General features: G+C 36.9%; 1 protein-coding gene across 3 annotated transcripts in view; it reads right to left on the bottom strand.

Moving 5' to 3' along the window:
* The window catches only part of tspan15 (tetraspanin 15), a 29,373-nt gene that overhangs the window by 5,950 nt on the left and 6,928 nt on the right, over positions 1 to 16,495 (bottom strand). For all 3 annotated transcript variants that reach the window (XM_035682251.1, XM_035682253.1, XM_035682252.1), the window contains exons 2-5: positions 15,512 to 15,697; positions 14,560 to 14,634; positions 11,072 to 11,167; positions 1,903 to 2,019 (exon numbers count right to left, since the gene is read on the bottom strand). In XM_035682251.1, coding sequence (XP_035538144.1) covers positions 1,903 to 2,019; positions 11,072 to 11,167; positions 14,560 to 14,634; positions 15,512 to 15,697 — 474 coding nt within the window. The remainder of the gene's footprint in view (positions 1 to 1,902; positions 2,020 to 11,071; positions 11,168 to 14,559; positions 14,635 to 15,511; positions 15,698 to 16,495) is intronic.

Raw genomic sequence — 16,495 nt, 5'->3', positions numbered from 1 at the left:
CTTCCCCCTGGGATTATTAAAGTATTTCTGACTCTGATTCTGATGATATCTCTAATATGAGAATTTCAGTCTCAATAGAATTATATGGAGAGATGAGAAATTATAGTGGCCGTGGCTTCAGCTTAAGCTGAGCATTTTTTCCCCAAACAATTCTTGACAAATTCATGATATTGAATACAGGAAAAAACAACACAACAAACTGAGTACAACAACAAAACAATCGAATATTAGTTCATTATTCTATCATAACTTTATACTGAAAGGACTACAGTAAACACATTATATTGGCTGCCTTTAGGCTGCTTAACAATGGTTCCTCTACAGTTTATTAAGATAAGATGTTCCTTTATTGATCCACGTAGGGGAAATTCAAATTGGGACAGCAGCACAGAAGGGGAATGTTGTGTAAAGAGTAAGAAAATACAGTAAAATAATAAAATATGAACCACCAGTGCAAATATTAACTGGAAACAATGGTATGACATTTTATGTTATCAATTAATAGGAAAAAAAGATGTTGCCACCTAATTAACCTTTTTATCACAGGTGACTCGCAGTAATGCAAAATTGAATATTAATAAAAAAAATCAATAATTGCTAATAGCAACACTGTGGTAATTTAATTTAATATTGAGAACACAGGATGAAGGAGCAGTGGTTTCATGAGTCCAGCTCTGAGGCAGAGTTGGCCGGTTCATCAAACTGTTGTCTGTCTAACTAAAAAGTGTTTGTTCTGTCCTTCCTTGTAAACTCTGGGAAGTATAGGTGTGTGAAATAAAGGGAGCACATGTGCTGTTTTGTGTGAGAGAAAATTACCTGTGAGTGTGTCTGCCATGGCAAAGGCATAATCACCATCATAAGGGATGATGAGATGCATTTTAAACTGTAATTCTACACTATTACAGCTATTACTATAATGACATACGGACTGTGCTCAGAGCTTTACAGACCCACTATAAATAGGAGACAGGAATGATAAAATGTGTGCTTTATAGATGCACTTCAGGTAATCTTTAGGTATCAAACACTAATCTTCAGTTAACAGAGCATGAGATGCATTTCTTAATACCTGGGTGGTATTGGCAGATATAATTAGCACAGATCAAAACAGCACCTGTTCTGTCAGCAGTAACCAAAGAACTGCATAGATTCAGCATTGCACTTCTATAACACTGTCAGACTTGTAATGGACAGTTAACAAATGATCAAAAACAATGCAGCAGAACCAGAGATATTGTCTTTTTGTTCCATGCATTCTTTCTTCATTGTCAAAACCTGATGCCCACAATGCAACTCGACCACCAACAGTTTGGTCGGAGGTTTGGGTGTCTTATTGTAGTAGCTGCTAATGTAGCCTCAAACCTCAAGAAGAGATTAGGAATGGGGTTCAGAGGTCAGGTAAACTCACTTCTTTCTAACTCCACATCCACAGATTTTTTTCATGTTCAAACTTGTAGTCTTTAGACCCAACCGATGCTGACCACTTGAGTCAATTTAAATGATTTCTCGCAGCTCCCACTGGAGCTACAAAAGGCCTCATGCAAATCCACATTATGCAGTAGTACTCCCCAAGACCTGTAAATATACTTTAATATGTTAAATTAGCGTACTTCCCCTTTAATGTAAAGTGAAACACAAAACAGAACATAGAGTCAGGACTTCCTGTGTGTCTGTAAATCCTCTGAGCCCATAATGGCACTGATGTCCATGTGTTGTTTTCTAGGTCAATGCTCTTTGTTTTGTTTTTTGTTTTTGTATTTGGCAGGATAGAAATGGTTCTAATATTACCTGATACAACAAGAAACCCATAATCAACAGCCAGTACATGCAACTGTATAACAGTTAGAGCAGTTTATAGTGGTGATAAATAATACTAATAGCAATGGTAATAGTCATACCTACCTTGGTAGTGACGCAGCAGGTATAAGGGACACCACAGGCCAATGGACCAGGTGCAGAGCAGTTGTGGTACATGTTGACCGACCAGTCCTTATACTCTTGACCTCCACAACACTTAAACTGCCAAAGACAGAAAGGACAGCAGAGTAGAGATGAGTGCAGAAATTGAAAGGAGAAGTAAAGAAAAGAGATTAAGAGTGATGGAAGAGGATATGTAATGTGAATAAGAGAAATAGACAAGAGAGACAGGGAGAGGGGAGGGACAAAAAAAGTAAACAACTTGATAAACATTTGTCTGTTGAGCTGGCTTAATGCCAGTTACATTTTGGGATGAAATGAGCCATAATTAACTATAATTTGCATGTAATTATGAGTCTGTGTTATGTTTTTATATGTCTCTCCTTGCCAAAAATCACTATACAGGTGGTGGTAGGGCTATGGTTAAAACCAATATTACACAATATAATACAATGTTATACTGCAACATAAATATCCAATTTAAATTATAGTTTAAATTGGATATATTATAGACACATGTCAAACAAGATTAAAAAAATGTTAATTATTAAAACAACATGATCATATTATTACAATACAAATTCCACTTAAAAACCAGTGGACATAATATCATCTAATTCAAACAATCCTGCAATGAACCTTTCTTAGTGTAATTTGTGGCAATACATTTGTATTATGTTACGTTTACATGCATACAGATCAAGATCTTTACAATTCAATGGAACCTAAAGCTCTACTTGTCCTCTAACTCCAATGCGAAATATAAACATTGACATCTTAATTTACATTTTTCTAGTGAAAAGTTACAAATGCAGCCAGAACTCAAAAGTGGCACCCTCACAGACTGAAGTGTTTCCTCCTGAATCAATAACACTAACAACAATTTGGTACTTGCCAGTCTCCTATTGTTGGTTCACAGGCACGAAATGGTGCGACACCAACCAATTATCTTATATTGCCCTCTATTTCAGCCATTACTGACAAGAAAATAAATATCATTACTTCACAGAGAAAATAAATGAACCTCACATAAGCTATCTAAAGGAAGGTAATTATTATTGGTTTTGGCTCAGAGCTTTTAAGTCACATTGACTAAACGCTGCTTCAGACAACTTCATTATTTGTTTTAATTAAGTGCTCCTGTGTCATATGGTTTGTAGGCTGTTTAGGCAGCCACTCTGCTGGGAAACCACAAGGATGTCAAAGCTTATTCAATATCCATCATGAACTAAAACAAATAGGACTGAAAACAATGTAAATAACAACAGAGCATTTTTTCCATGATATCTCTGGACCTTGCATTTTGACTTTGACTTCTTTTTGAAGGTGTTTAATAAAATAATTTTACTATGCAAATTGATGGCACTCAAAATAAATTACACCAGGCCTCCATTCAGTAACTTCTATTTGATTCATAATGTCATTGGGGTGGATAGCGGCTGCTCAGCTGCCTTAGAGAATAAACACTCTGAAAAACCCAAGAGCCATACTATTAACTCTGTTTTGTAGTCATTTAAGGGGACAAATGTTTTATTGGCTTGTAGAAAGTAATTCAGAAAAGACAGTACAGGAAAGACAGAGAACAAATTGGACAAAGGGTCAGACACCAAGAGAGACAGTAAGAGAGGATGTGACACAAGATAAAGGGAGAAGATAAATACATGAATAAATATGAGGCTGCTCTTTGCAAGGCAGTGTGATCAGTATGCTGACATGATGCCAGTGTGCTCCAACTTGTTGCTGGCATAACTCCACAGAGTGCAGTTTTTCCAGCACTGGGTCAGGACCCAAACTAGGGTCACAGGAAGGCAGGGCAATTATGATGTGATTAGTGCCCGCAACTGTTAAGTTTAAGTGCAAAAACATTACAGCTCCACAATGAGTTACCGGTTTAGTAGGTGCAACTCTACAGTCTAATACAATCCAAAAGTCCTGCCGTAAATCATATACTTGGGAAGATGGATGTCGAGTTCAGTTCAGGGGATTTTGCATCCTTAAGAGACCAATTTGAAGGATCTATCTCTCAGAACATTTGTCAACACCAATGAAATGTCCCTCCATCCCATCCAACTATAACGAGACTCTCCTTTTCACTTTGAGACCGATGATTGGGTTACACAACGTTTTATTCACTGACGTTATGGTACAAGACAAAATTTAATTTGACAAATTTTCATGCTTTTTGCTTTACTCAGATTTTTGTGTCAATCAAATACTCTTTCTGTTGGATCCCAATCCAAAGTCTGGCTCTGCTGGTGTCATGAGGAACCTTTTCTTTGCCATTTCTTAATTAACCCAGTTACCTGAATATTTGATTACCACTGCTATGATCAATCTAATCATCTGTAATGATGACCTGATGAAGTCTATACCAAACTGTCATCTTCTTGTTTCATTAATTTACATGCATAAACTTGTCTGGTGTGAAAGGCATTAACTTTGCTGCAGCTGCTTCAACTTTAAAAAGGGTCTAAATCAGCCCAGTACTGATGGATATGCATTGAATTTGACATCCACATTCAGTAAGGTAATGTTAAATATTTGAACCATTGTGAGCTACAAGTAAGTATCATTTAAGTATGAGTTTGAGTAATAAATATTAAGAAAAGTACTGCCAGAACTGGGCAGTAAGCGTGAAGAAAACTAATGTCAAGATTTGACCCACCTAGATATAACCATAACAGCATCAGGGAGTTTCAACATGGCAGTGAATGCACTAAAAAATAAAAAAACTTTACATGCAATTAAGAGAATATTTTATAATATCCAAATTAACCAATTAAAATCTGTCTTAATAAATTTGACAGTGCCATCCAGCACATTGCAATGTATGGTAGTGAAGTAAGGGGTCCACTCAGTCATCATAGCTATACCCGTTTGGACAAAGATCCAGCTGAATCTTTACATTTTACACGTACACAGAACATTTTTGATTTCTTTCTTCCTATCCCCTTAAATCCAGCCCAATGTCACACTCCATTCAAAAGCTCTCCAAACCCAAGAGCAGAGCCCAGAACAGAGTGTTCTCAGATGGTCTCAGACACACTGATTAGTCTCACAACAACACTTCAAGCACCAATCAGAGTAAAACTAATTATAAAGCATTGTAAAGAAATCTACAAGGAACATTGGAAAGAAGAAACATTAAACATTAACATTAAACCCTGTAATCGTAGATTTATATGATCTAAATGACCACTCAAAAATAATCCCAGGAAGGAAGGAGGAAATAGGGCAAATCTTGCTGTTCAATATATATTAACATGCCACAACCGGAGGGACAGTGAGTGACACACCCAAAAGTTCTCACGTATTAGTATTTTTTTCTGTTTTATTTAAGGTTATTATAAATGTTTTTGTTACTAATCTGTATATACATATATTTTAAACTTGCTCTGTCAATGTAAATGTCTGTTTATCAAGTCAATAAAGCGTAACTAGGCTCTACTATGTTAATATATCAAAAAAATACTTTCTATATATATATAATTCCTGTATAACACGTTTCCATGTCGTTTGTAGTGGCCAACATATGTACCTTTAATTACACTGCCATCAGGCTAATTGAGGACATATTACTATTATTGAGTACTTAAAAACAATTATCCATCATCCTACCAAATGTCATGTCCCTATCATTTACTATCCAGCAGCAATTAGAGAGACAGCAGAAGAGGAAGCAGAGGGATAATAAACCATCAGAAAACAAAAGGATTTCAACCCTACAGATACCATACATCAGTTATACAACTGAAGATGGAGCTTGTAAGTAATTGCAGGTTACAAATACAGCATTTTTAAAGAGCAGGCTGTGACATTTTATGGGTCAGACCATTTTTGAGGATCAGAGACAATTAAAATGGTAACATTTTGCAAAAGATAGATTCACCTCAAAGGGTTTTGCTTATGGTCTAGGTGCAAAACCCACATTACTCAAGTAGGCTGCTACTGCTGTAAGTGGTGCTGATACATTAACAAGAGCTGTTGGTGTGTTTCTCTTAGAAAATCCCTGCAGCACACACAGATTTTTTTCTACACAACTCCATCTATTCCTGCAGAAATTTCTAACCACAGTTAATTTCCTCTCTGTTTCATCTACTTTCCCTCTCCTATTTCCTGTATGTTTCCCCTGACAGGAGTGGTTCCTGCCTACGTTTGATGAATTGGGGGGGAAGGTATATTTTTGCTGGAATATGCTGACGTTTGTGCATAACTACAATGTCTTGCAGATATCTTACAAGTCAACATAACACATACAAATAAACAGTTTTTCCAGTAAATGTAAGGCTGACACATCTCCAATATGCACAGGTTTGACGTTGCAGTATCTGTAGGACTAGACACTTGTGACTGGCTCGCACTGATAACCAAAGGTACCAGCAAGCATCTTCCCTATTTTCAAATGCAGCAGGAGAAATGTGTTTTCTCAGTCCAGCTTCAGTGCCTTGTGCATTATGTGCTTACTGGCTAGTTTGTCACACAAACATTTGGTGATGTCAAAATACTGACAATATCTTGTGTATTTTAATAACATCCATTTATAGTGCTAATGGATGATGTGAACACATGCAGAAGTTCATCTCTCTCTCTCTCTCTCTCTCTCTCTCTCTCTCTCTCTTATACTTTAACTTAAGTAATTAAATTTAAGGGCCCAATGTGTAACATTAAGAGGATGGAATATAATATCCATAGCTTTGTTTTTATTAGTGTATAATTAACTGAAAATAAGAATTGTTGTGTTTTCATTATCTTAGAATGAGCCATTCTTATCTGCAGATATACAGTACTTATATAACACGTTTTATGTATGTATACTAAAATATAGCTTAAGTTAAATACAAATGTAATTATACTTGCCAGCCTTGTTATAGTTCAGGAAAATATACTTCCACACAATTAGAAATGTATTCCAAAATTGTGTACTTTTATAAGAATTCTGATGTACAACCTAAGTTATACTGCTATGTTGATATACTTGGCAGTAGTCCACTAAAAGTAGATTTGCATAATATTAATAACTACATATTAAAGTTACCTGTCAAATGTCAGTGGCTTATTGGTTTGTGGTTTGCACACAGCACCTTACATGGGTTTACTGTAGTGTCTCCATTAGCTAATTGCAATGCAACATAACCTTATATAACATAAATATATATATATAAGAGGAAAATAAAAAAAACATTCTTGCATGAGGCTCAATGTTTTATGTTGTATAAAAGCCCTTAAGACTGGGTAGCTTACACATAGCTTTTATCTTACATCTATGCAATCAAAACATTGGCAGAACATTACTGCCACAAAAGAAATACCAACTTCATCTTACAGTGATGCACTGCTGGAGAATATTGGTCTATAATTTTAGCAAAAACTAGTTCTTGTCAAAGGAAAGGGGCGGCAACAGAGGATCTACAGTAATACAACCTGACCAAATGATTTATTGTACCACCCGAGTAATGGTCTGTTCCCACCAATGTTCTCCTATCTGATGGATGGACACACTTTGTAGACCAAACTGATCAATCAGGGCTTCTCCAGGTGCAATACAGCCAGGTTTCAATAACAGAGAAGCATAGTGACTGATTTGTTCTTCTGAGAGGGCAACATTGACCCGTCCTATTCATATAGATTCTGTTAATTTTGTTGGCTTGTGTTTATTGTGCTATTGTGGTTAGATAGTTTCACCAATTCTTGTTTAATCCGTGTGTGTCAGGTGGTTCAACATAAATTATATAAGAAGCAGTTTTTCCTGTGTGACTCACAAGACTTAAGTAGCCACAGAGGCTAAATGTTTGTATGACCATGACCGTGCTATATATAAAGCACTTAATAATTTGCCTCTCCACAAAATTTATGGACTGCTCACTGACTACAATCCAATCAGACCTCTCAGGCTGCCGTCATGCAGTGGTTAACTGCATGATATATATGATATATAAGGTTAAGATATGGTAGAGATAAACCCAAGTTATGCTGCATTTACATGGATTCAGGCAGAAGGTAGACGGACAGCACCTTCCTCACAGCACAGGAAATTCAAACAAAACAAAACGAAACATGCATAACGATATGTTGCTATGGTGATGTTGTATTGTTTACACATAATGGAATAAATATATAAAACAAATACAATTTTCTGTATATTTTTTTAATGTAATTTATTAATTGTTAGTGTCACTGATTGTCCATGTTTTCTCCTTGTGTGAGGGAGCTATGTAACATCCGGTTTTAAATACTGTCATGGAGGACAGCAAAAAGTTACAAAATATTTTAACTTTGGATGGCAATGCCATCTACCGCTACCATTGGATGGTATTCTCTCCTGGCCTCACCTAAGTTTACCATCCTACTCTCATCCTCTAATATGACATCCTGTTTGTCATCTACTGTGGTCTTGCTCTCAAAAGAAAAAAACAATACTGAAAATAATACTGTTCACAAACCTCCTTACTTTCATAGAATTTTGATTAGTTAGTGTGTGTGTGTGTGTGTGTGTGTGTTTCTTGTACGTTGTTCTGTTTGTTGTTATTGCATTTTCTTATCTCTTATTTATCATATTTTCATATACACACACATTGTAGCTATAAGCATTTTAATGTAAAGCACATTGGCTTTACTTCTGATGAAATGTGCTATGAATCTGAACACAACTGCTTCGTCTTGCTTCGCCTAAATGCCAACATTGCCTGTTGTGATGAATCCAAAATGAACTTATAAATATGCATGATCACTTTTGTGTCAAATAACCACACAGTGCTCAGCAAATGAAGTCAGTGTCTGTCCAAATGACTGAATGGCTTTGTTGTTTGCACTGCTGTAAGGCTTTTTGATATAAACCATGTGGCAATGGCTGTGACAACACTGAATGCTATGACTTCAATGTAAATTCTGATAAATTAAAAAAAAAAGGTCTGAAATATTAGAGCTCCGTTGTGTTTATGTAGGCAGATGTCTGGAGTTGCCTCCATCTCCTCTTGGGGAAATAAGAAATGGTAACTTTACTGCAGTAAGACACCGCAGTTGTCAGCATTAGGTTTACTTATTTTGATTAACTATGCAATATATTGTAATTGTGAGCAGAAAAAAGGCTCATTGTCTTTCTCAGTATTGAAGATACAGGCAGCCCATGCTGGCGAAATAAATGTCACATTTCAATTAGAATAATGAGGCGCAATCGGATAGAAAGGTCAGCTTGAAATTAACTTAATACAGTATATGATGTTACAGGCCACTAATCCACTGATTTGTGTTGTGGCTCCAGGATGAGAAATTCTCTGTTGTTACACACCTGATACAATTTTACACCTGGAATTACAGCTTACAGATGCTGTGAAATGCAACCTTGAGAGAGAAGTGGCCCATCACATGCATGAAGAGGCCATGATTGTCAGAAAGGGTCACGGTCACAGGTTGTCATATATAAGACCCTGTCAAGAGGGCGGGTCTTTTTTGATCGTTATGATAACCTTCATGCCTGCAGAATTTTGGTTTAGTTTCTGTCTACTTATTTGTTCACCTAAATGAACTGAAATAAAAAAAGAGGACTGGGCTTGTCAAACAAGGCAAGTGTGAAAACACTAGAAATTTGTTTGTGGTTTGATATGCCAGATACGTTTTCCACTGAACGTAATCTCAAGATGTAAACAACTGACAAAAACATATATTTTAACACACCTAACACATCGCAATTAAAAAATGGATCAAGTGACACCACTTCACATAACAAACAATGTAAGTATTGCACAATACCTCAACACATACATGCAGACACAGTCACCAATCCACACACAACACAAAGTTTCCACGTTTTAGTTACCACCAAGAGATGTATCACCAGTGACTCATTCATTCAATACAAACACATGACCATAGCTCATTCAGGCTACGGCTCTCACAAACGCAGATAAATCCACAAAGCCCATTTACTTGTGGAAACAGCATCAGTTCCCCAACAAGGGGTTTTCTGATTGTTTTTCATTCAAGTACACCAGGAAAGCACTTAAATCTCTCCTATAGCAGGAGACTTGAGCCAACCGGCAGATTTAAACCATGACAGGAAAAAAATACGGTTGAAGAAGCTTCACGCCACTGCTGCCAAGTTCCTTATTACTGTTAGTGAAGAATTGTATGTGTTTTCAGAGCAAGCGGATCAGAGTGCTAGCAAGTTAGGATCTTCAGAAAATCATACCACACGTAACACATTCAAAACCAGCAGGCCTTCTTTTGTTTGGAATGATAATGAAGGGGAACTGCTTTTGAAGGTAGGAAACTACGACAAGTTTGCCAAAACGTTGCATATTGTAAACGGGATGGTATGCCGAAATAAATATGAAAAAGTATTTTTTTTTACCTTAACTATCTTTCCACTATTCGTGGCAGCAATAAAACAATCAACACAAATGATGAAGGCTTTTTACCAACTAAAGTTGTGAGTCTACAAAGCCTGCCAGTCTACAAAGCCTGCCAGTCTACAAATGTGTGGAAGCTCAGACTTTTAGATTCAAGTTTTTAAAAGTTCCATAGTAAAGGGACTTGAGCAGAGGCCGGTGCTTCAGCCTCCATTTGCTAAACCACCAAATTACCTCCCACACAACCAACCAAATACCTACTTTTGGGCCTTCAAGCATCCAAAATATTATTCAATCAAGACACAATCCTGGGCCACTGATACTTGTGTTGGTTACTCTGAATTCCTTAATAGTGTATGGCATGTAGCCTGCACGCTGTCTTTGTCTTTGTCTTTCATCTTTTGTTAATCAGTGGTGTTTGTTGAAGGCTGCTTCTTAATTTTAATGTGCGTTCATTCTGCTGCCCACAGATACTGCTTCCCCATGGGCTTGGTAACAATTGGTAATGAGATCTTTAGCTTCAGACAGCATGATGCATTCTGGGAGCAGGTGCAGAGTGATGGGTCTGCACAGTTCTTTAATTATTTTGGACACAACTTGCTGCACTAATCCTACAAGCTCACTAATGGTGCAGTCCCCCCGCCCCCCAAAATAATCCTGACTCAGCCTTGTAATGCTAAACAAGTTTGTTTTGTAAACTGCATTGCATTATAACATTTTAAAAGCTTACACAGACCGTTCAATCCAGTCATTTGAAATACAAACAGGAAGGTATAAATGACAGAAAACAAGAAGTGGCATAACCTTACCTTCCTCTGTACAAAGTCCATGATGTTTTTGAAGTCCAAGTCATCATAGTAGTTCACTATGCCCTTTCGGATGTTCTTGTTTAGTAACCCCACTGTCTGTAAGAGGGAGACAATAAAAGTGTATGTGTAATTGTGTTAATGGGATGGAGGAGGTCATGTTACCATGTTTGATTTGATTCCTTGACACAGCTGATCTACAATCAATGTATCAGATGGGCAACTCTGGAGAGGAAATGCTCTGATTAGTCAAGGTGACTGATCCACTGAACTGGAATATTAAAATATAACAGCTCACATCTGTCAGTCACAATCTGGTGCAGCAGGGTCACATTAGGTTAATGTATCAGTCTCAGACTGAATAAATATTTGCAACTTGGAACTCCACTAAGTACATTCATGGAAAGCTTTTCATTCAATGTTTTCCTTGAGGGAACTAATCATTTATCCCACTAATTTCACCTCATTCGACTCTTCGTTTCTGATAAATCAGTCTAATTTATACTTCATTAGAGATTGGGGCAACAGAACATCAGGCTTTTTACCCGATTCAGGCCTGTCGATGCTCAGTCTCCACTCTTTTAACCACAGATAATGAATGGAAACTGCTCCCCTTATAAGAGTCACAGAGATTAAAGGGGCTGAGCCTTTCATTTAATTTATTTTCTTCTTCCCCTGAACATATCAGCTCTTCACAGTGAGCCTATAGGGGCAAGGCAGCCACGTTTAACTACATTACAATGAGCAGATTTATAGAATTGGAGTAAGTCTACTGCGGCATATTCCCGTTGAGACAGAAGACACTGGATCATTATTGAAGGACTCACTATAAGCTCACATGGCAATATCATCTTAACCATAGTGTTTATGGAAATGAGACCCTAGAAAGAAAAAAGTGCAAAAAAACGGAAATCTTATTAGAATGAACACATTTCCTCATGCACTGCCATGTCTTTATAATTTCAAAGTAAATGAGACGACAGTAAAATAAAGCTATGACATATTAGAAGCGGGTTCTTCATTGTATCTTAGATAAAACTGCCATTAACACAATAACATGTATAATCATTTAGCTTTTCTTTTGACAAACAGACATAACCATAAAAATGCATCACATGATATTATTGAAAAAGTTATTCCACGACAGACCATTATTATGTTTTAATGTAAGAGTCATGTAAATGAGATGATTGAAAGCATTCAAAAGAGGTGAAAAGACTGATACCCAAGTTTTTCCCTGCAGAGTCACATTAAGATATTCATTAATGAAAACTGATGGAATGAGTATCTCAGTAGTAGACTGTCATAATCAAACCAATTTTGCTCCATAACCATAAATCATGGTCAAATGACCACATTAGAAGTAATCCTAATGTCCATTATATGAAAACATCCTCACGTCTAAAGATGATGATTCTTCTCTGTGTAAAGTCAGTTTCCAAAATGTTGACTTAAACTACATAAAAACTTTTCATCTCACAAAAATAATGAGGCACTTTAATGTCTCATGCACCATCAGTTGTAAAATGACCTTTGTGTAAATGAGATGGAGATGTAACCATTTAAAAAAGAAAATAAAAGACAAAATACATCATTTGGTGTAGTTTTCTTATGTTCAATACATCTATAAATCACAAAGACAAAACAAGAAAATGTTAAAGATGAGTTGTTATTGAGTACTAATTCCAGAAGCAGCAGGCACATCTGATAAAAAAAAGTTTAGCAGCAACCATGATGAAAGGTTCAACAGCTCTCCTACTAGTTTAGATGCAGACTTCAAGCAGTTTCATGCAGTTATGTGTATTACAGGATTGTGGGGAGGAAACAATGACCACTTATTTCACTAATATAAAGAATCTACTAAAATAAGTCAGCATATAGACAGTTAGTAGTTGTCATCTACTTAATGTTTATAGAAACTGATAAAAAAAAACATATAATTCTGAAAAACAAAACACATTATTATTATTAAATGTTAAATGACCAGTGATGTAGGTTCACCCAAACTGCATACACTTCTTCTGACTGTGGCTTCCTGATTCCTCCATTACAATATTTAAAACCCTCTGGCAAAAAAGAAAAATGTCCATGTTACGATACTACCAACAGTGATTGCACCTGTAGCTGTTTCACAATAAAAGGCTTCAAGTGGTTTCGCCATGAGAGTCTCTAAATATAAAGAAGCAGCAGAAATTGTTTGGTTTACAGCAGCAGAGGTCATTGTAGCGCAAATAACACAGCAAATAAAAATGTTCAAGTCATGTTGCCTAGTAAGGAATTGCTGGTACACTCCTGGTTACCGCTAGTGACAGACCGAATAATCGATCGGCATCAATAAACAAAAAATGTCTTCAGACACATCTGCAGGCAGCCCTGTCAGTGTGGCTGCTGTGGAACGATGTTAGCACTCCCCCTTTTTGGGAAGGTGGTCAAAAAGTTGGTTTTAAGCCTTGTACTATACACCTGAATTACTTACAGAATAGCATTATACATGACTCCTTGTTTTGATATTGGCATTCTATATCGGCCAAAAAAAAACTATATTGGTCGCCCACTAGTCACCGCACTCAGTGTGTCAGTAAATGCCAATAGTGAAATTGCCTAATCAAATGATAACCTCCGGGCTTTCCAGGTCAGGTCTGTTGTCACGTTAAAGTCTTTCCTTCCTTCCCCCCCACCCCCACAAAGTACTGTTCATGATTGCTACCTGTTTTGGAGGAGGTGCTCACGACTGCACAAAAACAACCAAGAACGCTGTATTAGTATGCACAGGAACATTATTGGATTTTATTGAAGGGAGGGAAATGAGACAGACAGACAATAGGAGAAACAAAAAACGGATATGAGAGCAGGATTACAAGAGAGATATTAATCAAGAAAGACAGAGAAGAAAGATACAGACACACAAAGATGGGTCAAGGAAGCACAACGTTTATACTGATATAATACAAATAATACTCTGACCAATCTTTGAACAGATTCTGATTATAATGTGCATTTCCTGACTAGAAATATGAGCAAATAAGGTTTCACTGTGGTGTCAGTGAAGTCTCCACTTAATGAAACTATATCAACTTATGAATTTGCATGGTTGAGTCAGTTTTGAAAAACCAAAAGCATAATGACACATTCTTTAGTGTACTCTAGCCCCTTAATAATATTATTAAGTGTAATGTCATGTCATGATCACGGTTCATTCATTCATAATTCCAGCATCATTTATACTACTACTTGTATATTTAGAAGCGACATGCAGTGTTTAGTGTACATCAATGATACTGAGACCAACCAAGAACGAAATCAAACATTTCTGCTTTATTTGTCTTTGTTAGTGTGGTTTGTATCATCTCCTCGTGATAGAAAGTGTGTCAGTATTAGTTCACTGCTCTATTAAGCTTTGATTGTTATCCTGTTCCTACACTGCAGGAGGTAAAACTCCACTCCAAAATACTGAGGTGTCAGGTTACTGATCAACAACTTGGACGACTCACCTGGTTGCGGAACACTAGCGCCAATATTCCTCCCAGCAGCTCCAGGATCAGACACACAGCCAGGGTGTACATGAACTGTCACCAAACAAAATAGAGAGGAAGAGCCATTATACACTTCACATTTGACTATTTCTATTCACCACAGAGCTATACACCAATCAGCCATAACATTATGACCACCTGGGCATGCTGGTGTTCACCGCACCACACAGAGGCAGCCATCACAATTTGGCCCTTGTCAAAGTCGCTCAAATCCTTATGCTGACCATTTTTCTGCTTCTAACACATCAGCTTGAGGATAAAATGTTCATTTGCTGCCTAATATATCCCACCCACTGAGAGGAGCCATGATAACCTGATAATCAGTGTTATTCACTTCACCCGTCAGTGGTCATAATGTTATAGCTGATCGATGTACCTCTCAACAGGTTGGCTGCGTTCATTAAAGGTTGCTTGTTTTTCTGTGTGTTATATTTGTAGGACTAGCTGTTTTCATTTCTTCACACACCTCCGCTTTAAAGTCCCGCATTTGTTTTTGCGCAAAAAGGGAAGCAATGGTCTATAAATGTATCCAACTTTCAAACAAATGATCTATCTTTTCCCATCTAGCAACATGTTTACACCTTGCTTTGTAGTGAAGAAACATTTGAAGAACTGGCCATAAATATTGACACATTCATTCTGAGAGTACCATGTTATATTGCAACTACATGTTTATCTTCGGATAGGTTTTTATAGTGTTTTAAAAGGGATTTATTGGTAAACATAGAGGTAAATATGAGCACACTGGTTAGTTATTTATGCTTATTTGTAAATAAGAAAATAAACACAGTGAAATTGTGCATTGTTCTTAAAGTGTGTCATAAAAACCACACAATAAGTAAAACATTTACTGACACCTTCCAAACAGCAGCCACAAGATAAGTTACTTGGCTCTCAGCACATTACTCACCACTTTCAGTAAGGTTAAATTGTCCCTTAGTGAAGCCAAGACTCCAATAAATGAAACAATAAACATGACAATTCCCAGGAGGATCAGGATTACAGCAGGGGCCAGAAACACTCCATCCAGCGTCTTGTAGCGCTGCCTCTCCACCTCTGCATAAATACCAATGGCCAGGATGAAGCCGCCTATCAACTGGAAACACAATAAAAAGCAGTTGGGATGAGTTAGACATCAGCTTGAACATGATAGGAAACTGGCAGCTGTATAAATTCATATAATGTCAACAGCTTTAAATAGGACTAAAAGAAAAAAACAGTCAAAGTGGACCAAAGCTCATAATTTCCTCAGTTAGATGACACTTTCACAACCACCAATCAGCTGGGAAATAAACAATTTATGTATGATGGAAGCTTTGGAAGAGAAAAGTGATGGCATCACCAGGTTTCAACAAACGTATATATCAAAGACAACAAAGAAACAGACAAGTATACAAAGGTGATCAGATAGTGTTAACTGGGGTTTGGAATTGATTTTTCATTAAAATCTGAATCCATTATCGAATCAGTTTATAAAATCTGAAGTCCCCTATTCTTTTACCTTACATTAGGTTTCTGCATTTTATAAATTACTTAATATTATGAGCTCAACAGACTAAAACTCAAGTTATGCTGGGCAGATTATATTTAAATGGACACTGTTACTAATATGGTTCTTAATAACAAAGAGATTTGTTAGACTCTGACCTAAACAAACCCTACACAAAACATCTACTGCAAGGCAGACATTCTTACTTGTATACTGTATATAATATGAGCAGCACACCTGTATATATGGCTACGTTCCCACTACAAGACTTAGCGCTCAATTCTGATTTATTGCTCAGATCCAAGTTTTTTGTTCGGCTTATCACATTTTTTTTTTTAGTATGGCCCATATCGGATTCCAGTGTGAACAGGTCACGGTCAGTCATGCGCAAGATGAATGCCGATC

Source organism: Morone saxatilis, unplaced genomic scaffold (assembly GCF_004916995.1).
Source record: "Morone saxatilis isolate NCDOM2014 unplaced genomic scaffold, NCSU_SB_2.0 Contig11, whole genome shotgun sequence".
NCBI classification, from domain to species: Eukaryota; Metazoa; Chordata; class Actinopteri; family Moronidae; genus Morone; species Morone saxatilis.
This window is presented reverse-complemented; position numbering and strand designations above follow the sequence as displayed.